This window comes from Scardinius erythrophthalmus (genome assembly GCF_964197995.2).
Source record: "Scardinius erythrophthalmus genome assembly, contig: HAP1_SCAFFOLD_697, whole genome shotgun sequence".
Taxonomy (NCBI): domain Eukaryota; kingdom Metazoa; phylum Chordata; class Actinopteri; order Cypriniformes; family Leuciscidae; genus Scardinius; species Scardinius erythrophthalmus.
The window spans coordinates 1-20,448 of record NW_028295924.1 but is presented as its reverse complement, the minus strand read 5'-3'; the positions used below and the strand labels follow the sequence as shown (position 1 = coordinate 20,448).

At 37.2% G+C, this 20,448-nt stretch overlaps 2 protein-coding genes across 2 annotated transcripts; one reads left to right on the top strand and one right to left on the bottom strand.

Annotated features, from left to right (window-relative positions):
• Positions 1-768: 768 nt before the first annotated feature.
• Positions 769-8,651, top strand: LOC308686724 (uncharacterized protein). Its single transcript, XM_081395160.1, has 8 exons — positions 769-1,688; positions 2,557-2,722; positions 3,843-4,139; positions 5,088-5,144; positions 7,120-7,161; positions 7,815-7,882; positions 8,138-8,181; positions 8,528-8,651. The coding sequence occupies exons 1-8, from the start codon at positions 1,476-1,478 to the stop codon at positions 8,589-8,591; spliced, it is 951 nt and encodes a 316-aa protein (XP_081251286.1). The 5' UTR covers positions 769-1,475; the 3' UTR covers positions 8,592-8,651.
• Positions 8,652-12,970: 4,319 nt separating this feature from the next.
• Positions 12,971-20,439, bottom strand: LOC308686723 (uncharacterized protein). Its single transcript, XM_081395159.1, has 16 exons — positions 20,352-20,439; positions 19,999-20,209; positions 19,507-19,676; positions 19,313-19,411; positions 18,681-18,913; positions 18,414-18,592; positions 18,233-18,326; positions 17,730-18,074; positions 17,399-17,516; positions 17,231-17,322; positions 17,008-17,125; positions 16,617-16,733; positions 15,852-16,043; positions 15,475-15,627; positions 14,137-14,333; positions 12,971-13,957 (listed from the first exon to the last, which is right to left on the bottom strand). Exons 2-15 carry the CDS (start codon positions 20,199-20,201, stop codon positions 14,137-14,139), a joined length of 2,310 nt encoding a protein of 769 aa, XP_081251285.1. The 5' UTR covers positions 20,202-20,209; positions 20,352-20,439; the 3' UTR covers positions 12,971-13,957.
• Positions 20,440-20,448: the final 9 nt, after the last annotated feature.

The window sequence follows — 20,448 nt, the reverse complement described above, 5'->3', positions numbered from 1 at the left end:
TCTCTTTTTTATATTATTGTGGACTACATTAAAACGACATAATTGCAGGACTGCATATTTGCTGTAGGCTTAAAACATGCCTTAATTTATTGTGGGATATTTTATAATTGCCGATGGTATTTCAATTTGCAATGGCTTATAGTGAGCCTACTTTTCTTTTCTTTTTTTCTGCGCCAAAAAAAGAAAAAGAAAAAAAGAATAGCCTACTTTTATAGAACTTTCATCTCAATAATGATTATGAAGTTGTAATAAATTAATTATATAGCCTACTGCAGAAATGTTTATATTACTTTATATGGACATATCCTTTGGCAAAGAGATGGATGCATTCTGGGAAGTGATATGTGTTTAAATGGTAATGGCTACATACTCGTTTTTCCTTCACTTGGACATTTATGCTGACCCCTTTAAAACTTTGAGCACGGATATAAAATATTAAGACTGTACTTTTTAATTATGATTGATATTTTGGCGCAATTTTGTGCAACACGTCACTGTGTGCGACCATCGGAGAAACCATTGCCCAGCGCGATTCCACCACGGTAAGTCGCTTACAACAGTCTAATAAGCAAGATGAATTCATAAGCATTATTTACACGTCCAAAATGAATAAAATTACGAGTTTATAAAAAAAAAAAACATGTTCTAAGCCTAGATATAGGTTCTAGATGTATATATACAAAATAAAATTATGAGTATTTCCACATAAAAAAAAAACATGTTGTGATATATCACAACATGTGTTTTTTTATGTGGAAATACTCATAATTTTATTTTGGACGTGTAACTGCTTATTGAGAATTTTTTGGGGGAATAGTAATTGGGGATATTTAGATGATGTGATTTTCTCTCGATCATCGTGGTTCACACACAACGTCACTGTAATGTGTTAGTAATAACAATATTATCACTTGGTCTAACGTTATACTGCACATAACGCTGCCTTTAAATCTGGGAAAAAAAATGTTACGTGACTTTTAACAGTAGCACAGGAAATAGGAACAACGTGAATCTGTATTTATTTATCCTAAGCATTTACAAGAAAATGGGAATCACTCACTATTTGGGTACACTTTTTAAATCTTATATCAACATAACACTACATAATTAACATTTTCTGTTGTTCTCCCTGCAGATCCTGTCAAACATATCACCTGTCGAACCTATCCGAACCTTATTTTCAAAACCCAAAGGCACTTTTAAGAGCCAACCTCTATCTCTTCATTATTTTCTATATCTTACATCCTCTCTGTTACATCCTCTCTTTCATCCTCAATCTTTATCTATCTCATAGTCTTTATCTATTGCTCTTTCTTTCCTCCCTGTCTGTCTTTGTCTACTTGTCTGTCTTACCCATCGTTGTCAGTCTGTCTGTTTGTATCTGACTGTGTCTGTCTGTCTGTATCTGACTCTGTCTGTCTGTATTTCTGTCTGTCTGTATCTGACTGTCTGTCTGTATCTGACAGTTTGTTATAATGCCAGGGGGGTCTACAAAAAAGATCTGCCCCTTTTGTCAGGGGATAATATTTTGTGCTCAAAAGATCTGCTCACATTGTAAAAAGGAGCAGCCTCTGAAGCAGCGCCTCAAGAAGAAGCTTCAGAGGTTTGATGAGAAGCGAGAGGAATGGGTGGTTGGTCGTAAGAAAAACCACAACACTGCATCCATCAAGGATGAAGCCAATATCATGGTACGTACAATTTTATACATGACAGTAAACTGTCCAGATCATCTAAGAAGTACATTCAGTGGTACCATTTGTTATTGAGCATGCCAGCGCAAGGTCAGAAAGGCATTATTTTTTGCCAATATAGATAAATTTGAATATTTTTTTTCCAATGATACTTTGTCCTCCCTGTGTCATCAGAATCAATTTAAAAGTATAATTTAACTATCAACTTTGAAGGCACACGTAATTGTGATTTGTAGTTTTTATTTTAGTGGTGGTAATACAACCATAAAGTTATCACATCTTCACCGTAATACATCACATACCTAAATGATCTACCAGAGCAAAATTTGAACACAGCAAATAGAATTGAAACTCAGGAATTCTTGAGTTCATAACATATACAGTCATGCATTATGACAGAATTACAGGTGCAATTTAATAATCAAACTTTCTTATTGAGTGGATGAGAAATAACACATGAACCATTTGGTCACATAATCACTAAGGTTCTGCCTTTATTTATAATTAATCTTTAGATTGTCATTGTCCAGTTGCACAATGGTTACATAATCTTATCAATGTAGGTGCAAAACCCGAGCTACTAATGTTACAAAAATAAATATTTATATAAAGTTATATGAAAGGTACCCTCATGGTGTCAGATTCATCTTTTTACTGTTTTTCTATATATAGTTGTTTTTTGCTTCTATTGTATGAGCTGTTTGCACATAAAGCTAAACTCACCATTAGGTTAAAAAGCCTGAATGGCAGTAACCTGAATGCTGTCATTAATAAAGTTATATATTTTTAAATTAATATTCTTACTTATTTTTTATGTTGTTTTTCTATTACTTAAAACAGCAAACACACAATTTTGTCATTGCAGCTTGAGAAACTCCATGCCATTGGCTACAAACCAGTTCTGCTACTAGGAAAGGAGAACAAAAAAAAAGAAATTAAGTGCGAAATATTAACGCCTCGCTGCACACTCTCCACCTTTGCCCAGGACTACCTACAGAAGATAGGTTCATTTTATGAATACCTTTGTGAAGGTGAGATGCATGCACTGTCTTAAAGTCACAGTTCACAACTTGTGTTGAGTACTCAAAATATTTTATTAATGTTTAAATCTTAAAGGAATGTCTCACCCCTAAAACTTAAATTCAATCATTCTTTTTTTCTGCTGATGAATGCTTGTATGATCATAGGCTACTCTATGTGACGTCTCTACCAACACATTTAATGTAGACGCAAATGGGTAGAAAAACATAAAAATTCACACCTGGCAAATGATTATGGGAATTGAAGTAAACTTTCAAAACAGTAGTTTCTTGCAACTGCAGATACTCAGACATGTAGATTCTAAGTGTATTGAGCCCTGTTTGTATTAATAGCATGCAGCACACTGGTCTACAATGGGATTTGGCACCCAGAGTTAAGTGCATTCAAGCATATACTGTCAACTGTAGAATTATGTTTGGTATGTTTTTGTAGGGGCCATATTTCATTTCTGTTTTCAGCCCACATACAACCATATTTTTAATGTTTAGGCACACTGACCACAGCATTTTTTGTAGTGACATACTAATTGAACACATTACATTTGCAAAGACCCGTTTTGGTCACTGGGTCAATGAATCAAATGATAATGAATCTATATATACTCATTGAAACAATATCGAGGACAGTGCTAAAATGTAGATCATTAAAGGAAATAACACAGAGAAAAAGAAAACCGTCAAATTTTTGCTGTGGATACACCACAAACTTACACTGCTACTAACTGAGGCATAAAGCCCAAAGTTTTTTAGCGCACGCAGTCTAGTCTTAACTGAATAGTTTGACCCAGTCTGTAAACAAACATTATACTTGTCATTTTTTGAATAGATATTATGAGCACTCTGGGTTTTATTTTCCTGACTTAAAGATATATTGTATTGGTTATCGTCATAGAAAATCAATCAAATATATTACAGATATCTACCGTAATACATCCAGTAGACTCTCAATAGTTCTCTTGCAATCAAAAGTGCCTTCAAATCTGGTTGGGGAAAATGTGGTATATATTATTCAAACACATTTACCTAACAGTTAAAACAGGTACAGATCAAGCTTATGGTTAACCTCTATGTTTTAAATAAGCAAAACACAACACTTGTTTAACTTGCACAGGATGGACCCAGGATTCCAGTGGCAATGAGGATCAGCTGATTACTCTGCAGCTCACACCCTGCGAGGCGAGCCCCACGGAGGGGCAAGTGGAGCAGGCGGAATCCACGGAGGGGCAAGTGGAGCAGGCTGAATCCACGGAGGGGCAAGTGGAGCAGGCTGAATCCACGGAGGGGCAAGTGGAGCAGGCTGAATCCACGGAGGGGCAAGTGGAGCAGGCTGAATCCACGGAGGGGCAAGTGGAGCAGGCTGAATCCACGGAGGGGCAAGTGGAGCAGGCGGAATCCACGGAGAGGCAAGGTAATTAGAACAAATTTAAAGAGTTACAGTTTATATTTGTAAAGTCCAAAAGTGTTTGACCCATGGGTTACCTTAACTTTACTTGACTTCCAGTGTTTTTCCCCCATAGAGCTTGATGCAGGTTAGGGCTCTTTTCAACGAAATGAACTCAAACTCACCATGCTATAACTTTTTTGCTGCTTGATAAAGTAAAACTCACTAGGTGATGATACACAGGGCAACTTTTTGAGCAATGTTGCTGGGCAATCTTGCCGAGCGATTGTTCCTTGGGCACTTTCACATTGAAAATGGGCAACACATTTCTATCTGGATAATTTAGATGGGTTGTGGGCCCTTTGTCTCATCTGGTTGCCTGTTGACGGCAACATTGCCCTGCAACATTGCTCAAAAAGTTGCCCTGTGTATCAACACCTACAGGGTTCTCATTTTCAATGGATAATCTGCTAGAAGTTTATCTGATATTACATTATTAGATAGATGATAGGTCTATCTGATTCTGTACTAGGGCTGTTGGAAGGAATTTTGTGAGTCTATTAAAAATCTAAAAGTAAAATAAGTACTACTAATCAAATGCTGAAATTACTAGGCCAATTTTTATTATTAAAGATATTAGGATAATTCGAATATTCAAAATAATTGGGAATGTCAGTGTCCCATGAACACTTAACCATTCTCCCACCCCTTGCGTTCCCTGAACAAGTCAGCGCAAGATCAGCGCTTGTTGAAACAAATTAGGATTATCACAAACAGGATGGACATAAACGAGAAAATGAAACACGTGGAGTTAATGGAGCAACCTTAAGTCAATCGCAATAAGAATGCATGTACTTTACACCTATTAATACATGTACTGCCACACTTGTGCAATGTTGTGATCTTCAAGAATTTTAAATAATAAGTTAAAGATTTATTTGGTATATGAGTAATTTTCTTTCTCCAAACCCACAGCTGTCTTCACAGGGTCAGCCAGGGGCACAGTCGCAAGTCAAAAAAAAAAAAAGTCAGGTATGTAAATAATGTTTGTCCGTCCTTCGGATGAGACGTTAAACTGAGGTCCTGACTCTCTGTGGTCATTAAAAATCCCAGGGTGTCCTTCGAAAAAGTAGGGTGCGGTGGGGTGTAGGGGTGTAACCCCAGCATCCTGGCCAAATTTGCCCATTGGCCCCTGTCCATCATGGCCTCCTAATCATCCTCATATACTGATTGGCTTCATCACTGTCTCCTCTCCACCAGTAAGCTGGTGTGTGGTGGGCGTTCTGGCGCAATATGGCTGCCGTCGCATCATCCAAGTGGATGCTGCACATTGGTGGTGGTTGAGGAGATTCCCCCATCTATGTAAAGCACTTTGAGTACCCAGAAAAGCGCTATATAAATGTAATGAATTACTATTATTATTATTAGGGTAATTATTGGTGGTTCTGATAACTGTTACCATAGCTTGGTAACTATGAAACTCAATGAAACTCATTAGTCAAGCAGATTCTCTAATAAGTAAATTAATTACTGAAATAGAATTTAAAGGGGACCTATTATGCTAATTTCCAGGGCTGCGTTCTCCGAAACTACCTTAACGCTACGTCGTTCTTAAGTTGTACCTTAAGAAGTACCTTATCGTTAATACGTGGTTTCCGAAACCTTCTTAGTTAAGTATACCTTCTGTAAGTCATACGTTCTTAAGGTTGGTCTGGAGCGCTCTTAGCTATACCTTATCGCTGCTGACGGTTCATACCGCTAGTGGCCACCACTACGCAAAAAGCTTTTATACATCGCAGTTTAATTACACATAGACAATTGTATATGAACATTTAATATAAAATCTGATTTAGTATTAAAATTACATTTTTACTTTACTTTAAAATTTTACACATAAAATACTTAAGTTGTTACAGCCTACACCTAGTGTATGGAAGTGTTTTCATTAATAAAGTTTCCATACACTAATGGTTGTTAGCTTTTTTAATTACTATCCTAAGGCACATCAGCTGGCGAACCATTTGACAGAAAAGGCTTAGGAGTCTATATAAAGAAAGATGAGTTTACACAAACTTTATAGCTATGGCAGTAAGACAGCGAGTAGGCTACTTGTTTTAAATCAAAGACGGCGCCGTCCGCGGAGCCAGTTAGTGTATGTCAACTAGCTACATGGCTGGTGGATAATCAGCATACGTTGTGGAGAACATTAACACACTTATGGCCGTAAGGGTTTGGGATTGCACACTTGCTAAATTATAAACACATACTCATATTTATTTCTGCATGTACATATTTCAATGAGCCCTGATAAATGCAGTTTGTACTATTTCTAAAACGCTTCTTTATAAAGAACATTGTTTTCTCAATACTTCTTTACCTATACCGCTGTGAAGGAAAGAGCGCACAATCGATCATCGAGGCATCGATATCAACCTATTCAGCGCCTCCACCATGGACAGCGCCTGCTAAGGTCGAACTTAAGAAGGTTTACCTTAAGCAACATCCTAAGGTATAGTTCGAAGAACACACGTAGGAAAGGTATACCTGTATTTAAGGTGTACCTTTTGAGTCATCGTAGCACGCTAAGAGACAACGTTATCGGAGAACGCAGCCCTGTTCTATATTTTTATTCTGATACTCCACTAGAGTAGCTTTGCATGATCCTAAAAAAGTCCTTATTTATCTTGAACTGGTCCTTTATGCAGACCGTGTCTGAAACAGGTAATTTTAGATGGAGTATTCTAAAAGCCTACTATGATTACTATTTTCCAATGAGCCTGCATGTGATGTAAAATCTGGAGCCAAATTAAACGGTGTGTTTGCACACACATTAACTGGGAGGATGGTCTTTTCTCATATTTCAGGGGTGTCTAGACACACCAGGGACACATATTTATGTTGAAAAGACATTACAAAGTGCATTTTGTCTAATTATTGTAAATGTTTTTTTTTTTTGTTTTTTTTTCTGAGTGGATATATGACTGGACTGTAATCTTATATCCCACAGGGGGACCAAGGCATATGCCTGAAAGGAAAAGGCCACAAAAGAGTAAGTGCATGTAAAAGCAATGATTCATACTTTGCTAAACATTGCAACTTAACCCCTGTTAATTCGCTTTAGTTCAATCGCTTATTTTTTTTTAACTACTACAACAGACAATTTCCGGTAGTCACAATTTTATTTATTTAATGAATTATTTAGCAAACACTTTTATCCAAAGTTACTTACAAATAAATACAATATGTACAATACAAGCAGTCAAATCAACAACAGGGCAGCAATACTGTATGTAAATGTTGTGACCAGTCCAGCTAGTCTAGCGTAGCACACGTAACCATGATTATTCATAATAGATATAGAATAGGAATGATTAGTATTATTGAGATTATTACAATTGACATGCTATAAAATCCAACAGGCTTAATTAGTCAAATTTGACCAAAATGCATTGCCAAGTAGTAGAAGTAGCAGCAGTGTTCTTAGTTGTGAGCTGTGGCTTAGCAGTAGTATGGTTATTCAAGCAAGCATACCACATTGGAACCGAGAGTAATTTGGTTCCATGATACATGTTTTGATTAGTGATAAACATCACTTGTCATCCTTGCAAGTCTGGTCACTACTTAAGTCTTCATGGTTGTGTTTATTTTGTTTCTAATCTAACTATCTAAGAAATATTTGAAATGTGTTTTTGATGTTCACAGATTGCTCCTACCACACTCGCCTAGAGGCTTTCCCCATCAGGAGTGTATTAAGAGAAAGAGTGAGAAAGGTTAGTCAGTCATAAAGGAAGTGCAGAGTGTAGGCAGTATGCAGAGTGTAATATAGGATTTAGAAACCTCCGTGTGTTTTGGCAAATACATATTATACATACCATAATTGTTAGGTAGATGCTTTTTATGTGTTCAGTCTTTTTGAATGACAGTTTATGAAGGAGTGTCTTCTGAAAATCAATGAAACTCAATGCCTATAATCAGACATAATAGCCTTGCTAAGAATGGATTTTATTTTTTGTTTCTTACATTAGGGCAAAGCAGAAATGCTGGTTGACTGGGAGCCCTGTCCAGTATGGTATGTATTATTCTGTTCTTCTGCTTTATGAATTAATGCATTCATTATTTATTTACTTAAACTTTTTTTTTTGCTACAATTTTTTTATTAATCTGTTCTGTTTCAGATTAAACAAGCCTTTTAAACAAGTTTAAAGCACACATCATTACCAAACATGTCTTTTATAAGTATAACAGTTTCATTTTCCATCTATGAAGGACCACCACCATTACTGCATGCATGAAGGTGGTGGTTCTTCATAGATGGAAAATGAAACTGTTATACTTATAAAAGACATGTTCGGTAATGTTTTAAGTTTATTGCAAACCCCAACCAGTAACAGAAAAAAAATCCCTTCTGTTTTTAGTGGTGAGCAGTGGGCCCATTCCTGGCAGCCAAAGGATTCACTCCAAAATAATGAAAATAAATAAAATGTATATTAAGAACTCCATTTTGGTTTCAGCCTATTTATTAAATTGTTTCTGTGCTGCATTTGAAGTCATATCTCATCTTTCTGTAGTAGTGAAAAGGGGAACATCTCCAAGAATATGACCTGGAGTTTAATCTCGAAAGGGAATGTTCTAGAAATGTACTTAATCCAACTGAATTTTCTTCTTCAGATGTTATTCAAAAGCATGTTTCATATTTCATGATTATAAATTGCACTGTTATTTTATTACAGTTGACGTGTAATTTGATTTCATGTTCTGTTTTCTGTGCTTTTCAAGTTCACTTAACCTCACAGTCCACTGTTAGGAAATACAACCTTATGGCTTGTTTGACATGAAGCTAAAATATGAAGTTCAACAAATAAGACTGTCCTTCTTTATACTCGCACATTATATCATATCTTTTACATTGTCTCTCTCACTCTCTACTGACTCATCAGCTGACTGGGTGTTTTATGTCTTAAACCAAATGTATTTTCATCTCAACCCTCTTGAGCCAATCATGTCATACAGTAGGTCCTTCCACTGTGGTCATCAGGAGAAGAGCTCCACATTCATCCAGATCTCAGCATTGCTACTCACCCCTTCACCACCACCAGTGTCGGCTCCATGTAGGGGAGATCCCTTTTTCATATCATGCATTTCTCTTAAAAGAATGATGTCTTGATGTGGTCCAATTGCCAAAGACTATATAGTTTCAATTTGTTATGCACCTTGTCAATAAATTTGTTTGATCATTCTTTAAGCCTCTAGTGAGTAATTAAGCAATAAATAAGCATTTGGAATATTTTCACTTGTATTTTTGTGAAAGAACACAAATACACTACAATAACACTTGCAAAAGATGATCATTTTTGTTTTTACTTTTCCATGCATACATTTAATTCAAAATGATAACAATATGAGGATGAAGTGGTTGAGACAAAAGAAACAGACTACATTGAGCATATTTATATGTGATGAAGTGGATTCTTTTTTAATTAAAATTTAGGTTAGCATATATAATTTAATCAGGGCTCTCAAGTTTTTATAATAAAATTGGAGTGAGGTTACATTTGTTAGGGGAGGAGCCACTCATATTTGAAACAGTGGCCCCAAGTTTTTGCTTGCAGTTCAATTGTATCTATTCTTGACCAGCACAAACAAACTATAGCAATTGGTAAATCTGATAAACAGACTGATTCATCCAAATAAAATATATGATTTTATCTTCTAGAACTGAACAGTTTTTGTCAGTAGTTAAAAAGCCAAATATTGATTTATTGAGAAGGTCTTGATCAGGAGAGTAGCCTATTTCACACATTTTGGAATTCTTTACTGTAATTTATATTAGGATATTGTTTGTATACTTATTGCATCTAATGCTGACATATTTATAAGTGGCAGTTTATTACATTCATCAGTTGGTAAAACATTTGCAGGCCATAAATAAATAAATAAACATAATGTTAAATAAAACTTTTTATAATTTATTTTTTTTAAGTCGCTCTTTGTAGGGTAGCATAACTCCCGCCGACAATCTTGAATTCATGTCTACTGTAGCCTAGCTAAAACCACAGATTTGAAGTCTTGGCGATTTTTTTTTTTTTTTTTTTATCCTAATCATATAGCCTATAAATATAGCCTAATGTATGTTTCGGCTGTATAATGTATGTTACTTAATATAGAAAAGTAAAGACACATTTTTTATAACATTATTCCTGGTTGGGAAACCAGAAGAACTACAAGTATGGTGACTGATTTGTACACTTTGTAAGATCAATGGCGCGTCTCTCGTGGGAATTGTAGTTTATACAGTTTTTTCCCAACTGCTTATACACACAAAATCTTTTTTTATGTCACATGATTTTTTGAAACCTCTCACTCAAAGTGCAAAACTTCACACCACATCTCCAAAAACAATAAACTATTTCTAAGCCTTTGACTTGTTTTCAATAGCATAAAACACTTTTTTCAAAACACTAGACTACATACAATTTTGTGTGTGCAGTTTTGGGAAAGTTTTGAAAAAAGGTGACATAGTTTTGAAAATGTGTGCAAGCAGTTGGAAAAAAAATGTAAATAGTGTACATTGGAGACAGCCCTGATGGTTGTTCTACAACTACAATAACAGTCAAATATACTCAATGACCTGATAGCCTCGTGATTTTTTTTTCATCTTGATCATTTAAATATAGTATAATGTATGTTTCAACTGTTGGAGATTGTTGATATATACACTCACCTAAAGGATTATTAGGAACACCATACTAATACTGTGTTTGACCCCCTTTCGCCTTCAGAACTGCCTTAATTCTACGTGGCATTGATTCAACAAGGTGCTGAAAGCATTCTTTAGAAATGTTGGCCCATATTGATAGGATAGCATCTTGCAGTTGATGGAGATTTGTGGGATGCACATCCAGGGCACGAAGCTCCCGTTCCACCACATCCCAAAGATGCTCTATTGGGTTGAGATCTGGTGACTGTGGGGGCCATTTTAGTACAGTGAACTCATTGTCATGTTCAAGAAACCAATTTGAAATGATTCGAGCTTTGTGACATGGTGCATGATCCTGCTGGAAGTAGCCATCAGAGGATGGGTACATGGTGGTCATAAAGGGATGGACATGGTCAGAAACAATACTCAGGTAGGCCGTGGCATTTAAACGATGCCCAATTGGCACTAAGGGGCCTAAAGTGTGCCAAGAATACATCCCCCACACCATTACACCACCACCACCAGCCTGCACAGTGGTAACAAGGCATGATGGATCCATGTTCTCATTCTGTTTACGCCAAATTCTGACTCTACCATCTGAATGTCTCAACATTCTTTGTAAACCCTAGAAATGGTTGTGCGTGAATTCCCAGTAACTGAGCAGATTGTGAAATACTCAGACCGGCCCGTCTGGCACCAACAACCATGCCACGCTCAAAATTGCTTAAATCACCTTTTTTCCCATTCTGACATTCAGTTTGGAGTTCAGGAGATTGTCTTAAACAGGACCACACCCCTAAATGCATTGAAGCAACTGCCATGTGATTGGTTGATTAGATAATTGAATTAATGAGAAATTGAACAGGTGTTCCTAATAATCCTTTAGGTGAGTATATAGTAAAGATACAATTTTATAACCCTAAAACTAACCCTACTCTGAAAACTGGAAGAACTTCAAGTATGGACGCTGATTTGTACGCTTAGTAACAAGTTCAATGGCACGTCTCTACAGGGGGGAGCGTGCATATCTTCCCACAGCCCTGTGTTACCACACCCCTATGTTCCCAGAGCCCTAAGTGCCCACAGCTCTTTGTTCCCACAGAGGGTTAGGGTTACCCTAACCCTAACCCTAACTAGCTGTAGCAGTGTAGAATAGCTGTAGTGTAGACTAGCTGTAGTAGTATAGACTAGCTGTTGAAATTATAGGGAAATGTATGAACACAATACTCAATTTTGAAAATGTCCTAGAAATGTGGGATCATAGAGTTCCTGACAGATTTCTCCTGACCTTTTCCTGAGGGTTAAATGTGGTAATAAAATGACTTGACTTAGAGTTTCATTTTGAGAAAAATCTTTGAAATTAGAAAAATATTGAGAGAACATAGGACTGTGGGAACATAAGGCTGTGGGAACATATGGTTGTGGGAACATAGAACCTAATTTTAAAAATTTTCAGTAAAAAAAAAATTCTCAGAAATGTGGGAACATAGGGCAGAGGGAACATAGGGCCGTGGTAACATAGAGCTGTGGGAACAGAGGGATGACCCCACCTAGGGAGCTGGCACAAATCTCATCTGAGAATGCTTGTCTCTTTGCCCTTTCCCTTTCTCCTCCCCCTCCCAACTTATCCGTTTCATCGATCTGTTGAAGGTTCTGATTGCTGTGTGATCAGTTTTGACTCTTTGTGTAGTGCTTTATAAATTACAACATTGTGTAGGCAATGATAAATGGATAATGTGTGTAAAGTTTTGCAGTGAAAGTTTAACAAATCTGACTCATGTGTCAAAACTGGGGAGTAGTGTTTATAGTTTGGGGAAAAGGGTGTGCTTTTTGATAAACGTATTTTGCGTATTTGAAATTTGAGTTCATATCCATAGTTATAGTGTTTCAGCAATCGAGAAAAACTGTAACATATACACCTAACAGATACACATTACTTATTGTGATAGATCTGGTTTAATTACAAACAAGGTTGATTGTTTGAAAATAAGTAAAAAGACATGCATTAAAGTAATTAATTAATAATGCTTGATGTTAAACAGTTTAAACTGTTAAACAGTTTATCTGTAAACAAGATTCCACAGTGTGATGTTTTTTATCAACTATAAAAATATAAAATATTGTTTTTCAATAAAGTATGAAAAAGTAAAAACAAAATATTCATCTTTGGAAATACTTTATTTCTTGTCTTTCACAACAATACCAGTGAAAATACACCAAATGCATATTTCAAACAAGCCATAAGGCTGTATTTAAAAACACTGGACTGTGAGGTTACTGTAAGTTCACTTGCAAAAAGCTCCAGCAGAACAAAGAATTAAGTCATCTGTCAACTGTAATAATATACAATATAAATTATAATCGTAAAATAAAAAACGGTGTGTTTTTCTGTTACATACTATAATGCATCTTTGCAATAAAATAAAGTTACACAACAGTTATATACACTCAATCAAGTAGTAATCCATAGGCAGCTTCCTCTGGGGAAAAACAAAATGACATAGACTGACAGACACTGCTGCTGTACCGCAGAATAAGTGAATTTTGAGAAATGCCATCAAGAATGAGTTTTTACATTAAGGCCTAAATGTGATGATAGAGGAACTGTCATGAGGTCACCAAAGTCTTCATGTGCTTACAAGATTTCATGGCAATCTGCCCAATTAGACAATATTCAATTTTACATTCTGGTCTAATGATTGTGCTACAGGGAATGTCATAAGGTCAACATGACATGATTCATTGCTCAGCAAATTACAGAAATCGGTTCATAACATTTGTTGTATGCAAGTCAAAAGTTTGGCCTAACGTTGGTGCAAAAGGAAAGGTCACAGGGTCACCACAATTAAGGGGAGTCTCTCTTAAAAGAGTATACACTACCCTGATATCATATGAGCCCAGTAATTACATCTGGTAATATCATACATGCAAAGTTTACATTTTTGGATAAGATTGGTGCACCTATACTGAGAAGTTTGTGCATTTTCAATGAACTGTGCAATGTGCTAACTAAATTGCTTGGAAAATCTAAAGACACAGTTTGAATTTTTAACAAGATTTTGATGTGGTTAATCAATCAGCATACTAATAATACACAGATATAGGGCAAGTCCATTTCCTTCAACATAGTCCTTCGTGCAGCTTCCATCTGGGGAAATACAGAAAAACAAAAAAGCAAGAATTAGGATAAGAGAGTGAATTTCAGCTGTTTTAGAATAAGTAAGGTGTGTAAAGCATTAATAAAATACACAAATACATTATTAAGAATAACAGTAACAGGGGGTTATTCCAAAAAACAAACATACATAATATTAATAAATGAATGACCTAAATTGTGTTTTCCTCTTCATCCTCACTGGTGTCTGGACTACTGAGGCCACTTTGATCTTCCTCTTCAACATGTAGAAGGACAGAGGCCTCAGGACCTAAGGCAGTCTTGTACTGTTGGAGGACCACTTGGAACCTTTCTGACACCTCTGACAGTCTTCTTCTCAAGAGACAGCAAAGTCCCTCATTTCCCTGGTCTACGTCTCAAAATACAAACGAGATTACATTAAAGACAAACTATATCAAAGGTTGTATCAGTGATTTCAGGCCCAAACATAAATGATCACATTCATCTAATCTTTCCTAATGATCCGCTAGCTGGCCGCCCCATAAGCATGCTGTCAAAAAAAAACGCGTCTCTGTAGGCAGCCTAGGCTCTGAGATCTGCACACAAAAACAGTTGCGCTCACCACCACTCAAAACCAAAACAAATAGTGTTCCAACCAATCACAGACAGGGGTGGGTGTTGTGAGTTTTGCGTGCAGCCGTCATAGGCAGCCGTGCACGAGCGCAAAACCTCACAACACCCGCCGTGATTGGTTGGAACACTATTTGTTTTGGTTTTGAGTGGTGGTGAGCGCAACTGTTTTTGTGTGCAGATCTCAGAGCCTAGGCTGCCTACAGAGACGCGTTTTTTTTTGACAGCATGCTTATGGGGCGGCCAGCTAGCGGATCATTAGGAAAGATTAGATGAATGTGATCATTTATGTTTGGGCCAAATAACTTAAATGGAGTAAAAAGATATCACCAATTCATATCTACATAGCAGGATGATTGGCATTTTTATGTGTATCGCCGACATGGGACCAGGCAAGCTTCTGTATAAAACAACTTAAGGCAACATGGCTCACTGAGGTGACTTTATGTAGAGAGGCCCAAAGCAGCATATATATGTCTGATAGCTGTTTTAAGTTAACAGTTTTCTTCTTCACTACAGTTGTGCTGAGGTAACATATTTTGGTACTTGCTGACCAGCAAGGTTTTCTATGTTGACTGGAGGAGATAATAATAAGATTAATCTTGATGTTATGCTAACCCCATGTAACACACCAGGACACAAATTCCAATGTTCAAATTCTTTTGTTCATTTCCGCTTTCCAGTAACAGACAGAGTACAACAAATCTGCACATCTTTCAAGCAAATGTGAATCTTTATAGCCTTACTGACTTGTTACCATAGCTACAGTAACAACTTTAATCCCCATTTTATGTATATCCTAAAGGACCACGGCAAAGAGAGCCATAACCGTTCTACTCCATCCAAGTTCTGTGACTGATGTGTTTTTTTGTATGTTTTTTTTAAACACATTAGATGGACAGGGTTTTAATTAAACTTACCCTCCTCAGCCAACTTGTTCTTGAGAACCATTGCCAGGCTCTGCGACCACGTGCAGTGTTGTGCCATCTCCAACACCAAAATGCTTCTTTCCTCATGCAGTCGCCTTGTTAACATCACTTGGTCGTGCACTCGTTTCTTGATTGAAATGTTTGCTAAGAATCAATAACAGTTATATGTACACATGAGACAATCTTGCATAATCACTACAAACATTGACTTTTTTTTATCAAATTGATACATAAGAAAACTGAAAATACACCATTAAAATAAATTAATATTACAACACTCAATATGTAACATGCATGCCTTAATTCAGTATGCTCTATAAAGCAGAACTGTAAATAAATTCCTGTGAAGCGTCTAAAAACAGACATACCACTGCCATGAACCTCCCACGGCCATATTTGAGACACATTGCTCTCTCCAGTTAGGGAATGCTCCACCACAGCTACGTCAATGCTTGTTGCCGATTCTAGTACAAGATCATTGTATTTCTGTATCTCCTGAAGAAGGAGTTTTTTGTCTTCTGCCAGCTTCCTTCGAAGGCGATGGCGAAACTTGCTGCTGTCTAGAAAGACATGAAGTACAGAGGCAGAGGTTTTTGACAGAACTCTTCAACAAGAAAAAAATTATAGCACCAAAAAATTGAAAAGCAAAGCTGCAGTTATTGAAGTATGTGAAAATTATAATGTAGACTGACATGGGAAACAAATTGTCCAGTGTGTAACATTTTGGGGGGAATCTAACTAACACACACTTTTCATGATTGCCTGAAAATAATAATTGTGCATTAATTAATTAAGAATGGGCAGTTTTAAATACGTTCCCCTTCCACGGAGGCCGCTATGTTGCACCTCCATGTTCCTACAGTAGCCCACAACGGACAAACAAACACTGGGTTTAGTACCTCTCACATTTTCTCGTCGGCTACCGTAGCTTGGAAAGATAGAGGTGAGGTAAGCTGGTTGCAATCGTCAAACCTCACCGATAGATACCACTAAATCCTACAGACTGGTCATTTAAAGAACAGAATTCAATGATTGAGCTGAACTGTGCTACTACATTTTTTGCTAATTCCATGTTGGTGGAATAGGATGCATACATAGCCTGAATTTATCAACCTATTATATTATAGTTATACCATTCTGACGGTAGAGGGTTCGCTTCCGGTGCCTCACACTAAGGTAAAGCCCCTCAATTGATTGCTGAAGTCCTCTGTGTGTGGTGCCTTGACTGGCATGAGATGTATCAGGTGTCTCTGTAGAAGATATAGTGAAAGCAAATTCACTGTTAAAACAACACAGAACCGTTTCTCTGCTTGAATTTCACGTAAAACCTTTTAATCCAACTTATTTAAACTTTGTATGTGCACTTCCTGCAGGGAACTGGAATATACTAATAAACCTGACATAAATGTGGCATCACATTAGATGAAGATCCGCCTACTGTTTTTTGCTGCTCTTTAATATCAGACATAAAATTTAGATTGTAGGAAGGGATGTTTGTTGTTTTTTTTATCTGGTCATGCTTACCACCAGCTGCCCATTCTTTTACATCAGATAGCCACTGTGACACCACTTCATCTGTGCAATCTAGCTCTGTTTTTAGGTCAGCTAGCCTTGCAGTCTCATCCTTGAGTCTCTGACAAGTCTGATGAACAGTTATACAATAATAAGGATTAAAACTTTGTATGATTAACAACAGGCCAAGTAAACACAACAAAAGGACACACAAAACAATTAATAGGAGACTTACCTTCACATATCTTGTGGAAAGTGCCTGATGTAAAGAGAGATTTTTTTTCTCGTTCCACCCCATTGCATGCAATGTAAGCATGTCCACCCGAGCTGTTGAAAGCAAATAATGAGGTTATGATGATCAATCTAAAAAAATGTATACACGAATATTGCAAACTCCGATCACCTGCTTTGGACATATATTTGGTCGTCAGGGCACAACGTGAGAGGTAGCTGTTCACTTGCTCCACCTCCTCACCAGCGGTTGTCCCTGCTCCTTCCTGGTTCCTACCACTCCAGTTAATCTGTTAGTAAAGGGTGGAAGAAATTCAATTTAATTTTATTTATATAGCCCAATATCACAAACCACAATTTGCATCAAAGGGCATTACATTCCATGCAAGAAATAGTTATGCAAAAAGACAAGATAATATAGTGTAGCTTAACTTATATTTCATATTATTAATGTGCTTGTAAATATTACAAATGTACATATGATGCCAAAATATAATACACACCTCACACTTAGTAGCATGGGCTCGAGCATGCATTACACTGAGAAAGGGTTTCATAGTGGTCAGCTCCTGAAGAGCAGGAAGGACACTAGCAACTTTCTCCAGGTATGGCCAGTATTTGCATGCCACGTCCATTGCGAAGAATTGTGCCTTGGCTGGCATGAGCTCCCTTTGAAGGTACAGAGGGTAGGCAAATATCTCCCCCCTGTACATATTAAGGGCTTTCAAAAGGAACCCATGGCGACACACAGCAACCTCCATCCCCTCTTCATCCAATTTTGAAGCCCTCCTTGAAGTTTCCCTCGCTGCTGTCCACTGGGAGTCCCCACATGTGCCTCTTCCCTGTGTCTATGACACACAAAACAAACACGACAAATCAAATAAAAGCAATGGTGTCATTCAATATATGGCATTTATTCTCTCAATTTGATTTTGTAATTGGTAGGCAGGAGTAATTGAAGTGGGGGGTCATGTTTATTATTGTAACAACTATTTTGTCAACTTGCATTTCTCACTGCTTTCTGTATGGTGTCGACAAATCTAGACACCGCGCTGTCTTCAGCCACAAAGAGCCCCTCAAAAAAGCCAGGATCATCAGAGCTGAGGAAGAAAGAAAAATAGAAAATCCATTCATGAAATATATGAAGTAAGAAAATAAATCAATAAAAAGACTGGACGAAAGATCACCTTCCGTTTCGGCGAAAGCGATATAGCTTTCTGTTTCCATCTGCTGAAACAGCCAACATTTCTGGTGTGCAGGCTGGGCAGGTGAAAGGAGCACTACAGCAGAGCTGGTCTTCCTCAAATGATGCATATGAAAGCTCTAAGAAGCTGCGCTGCAGTGCATCGCCGTTGATAGGTCCAGACTGGAAAATATATAGAATGAAATAGTATTTTGATATTGTCTGCTTATGGAATTTTTTTTTATAAAATGGTAATAACATTTACACTTACTCTTCCTCCACACTTAGTGCGATGTTCCAGCAGCTTTGCGAAGGCTTGTCTGGAGAATCCCGGAGAGATGATCTTGAGTTCCTGAAAGGAGGTCAAGAGGTCCATTGTATAAAGTGTGGAATTGGTGACGGAGGCTGGCCAATATCCACTTCTTAGGAGGTCTTTAAAGTCAGGGGTCCACTGCTGCTGGCATGTTTGACATTCATACAGTGGCTGATGCAAGTCAAATCGCCCTTGGAACAAAAAAAAAAACAATTAAAAATATAATACACATTTACCACATACTTAATTTTACAACACTTAGTTCATTATGCACATTGTGAATGGTTGAGAGACATTGCACAAGTTTCTATAATCCCACATTTATATTTTCAGATTCACTAAATTCCACACTGCTGTGTTGATTGGACATCATGCTGGAAAGATGCTATTAATTTTTTTCTTTGTGGAGGACAAAAAAAAAACATCTGTCTTTGTTTCAGTTAATAACATTACCATGTGCTATTCCATATGTTCTGTCACTTCTGCAATTGTAAGCACAATGCCACAGCACACTAGTGTGAAAAACATCAAATCTACTATATATATATATATATTTTATTTTTATTTTTTTTTATTTTATTTTTTTTTACCATTGATGGTAATTAAAATCACTGGTTTGCCTGGTAACACAGTGAAGTTTGTGCCTCCACAGGAGCAGTCTGGCACCTTCACAGTTGGCAAAATGCAAGCTGGCAAAAAGAAGGAAAACCAATAATTTAGATTATCTGTAACTGTCTGCAGACACACATTGAACAGCAAAATTAAAGCTTTCGTGAGAACGTACCTTGCTCATGGGTGCAATATCCATCCTCCCCTTTAATGATGCGTGTGGTCGGAGGAATGGCTTCAAAAAAACCACGAATCACGCATTCCCTGTTGTGGAGTGGATGTTTTTTGTGATGCAATACATCACAGTCCCCACAGAACCACTCCTCAGGAAGACACTCCCTGCACCTAAGGAGAAAATAAAACAATATTATAATATAATACATTATTTCAGGTGAATAACTCATATAAAGTACTGTACACTCTATTTAAGCTATTTCACTTTTACTAGGTTCGATTTTATTGTATAGGATTCTTGCATAGTGCCTCAGTGTTTAGCACTGTCACCTCACAGCAAGAAGGTCCTAGATTTACTTTTCTCATTAATGTGTTTTTCATCTGGGTATCTAAGTCTTCTCCCATCCCAAAAGACATGTATCTTAGCCTATAAAGCAGGGCACTCAGCAAACCCACCCTGGGTAATTGAAGTTTGGTATTAATGAAAACCAACCTAATAACAGCAGGCTCGTTGCAAAGGTAACACAGGGGATGACCAACAGCCTCTTTTGAAATAAGGCATTTTAGGTGGTATGGTCTTGCTTCTTTCCAGCGCTCTGAGGCTTTCTGCTGCCGAACAGACCATGATGATGCAGAGCTACTTTGAGGCTGAACAGCAGAAGGACATGACGCCAAAATATCAGAGAGCCTCTCCATATTTTTTTCTGTAAAGAAAATCCAAAAATAAAGCGGTAAGGGATAATTTAGATAAGGAACAATTAAAAGTCAACTGATCAGTATTAGAATGAACATTTATACTGATTTTTTTTTATACTGTACATGGATAAATTCATCACTGTGAATTACCAAATTCCTCTTGAGGATTTAGTTTTGTTGAGGTTGCAGTAAGTGGAACCTCCACACTGGATGACAGGGAGCACTCAACCGTGGGGTATGTGACTGT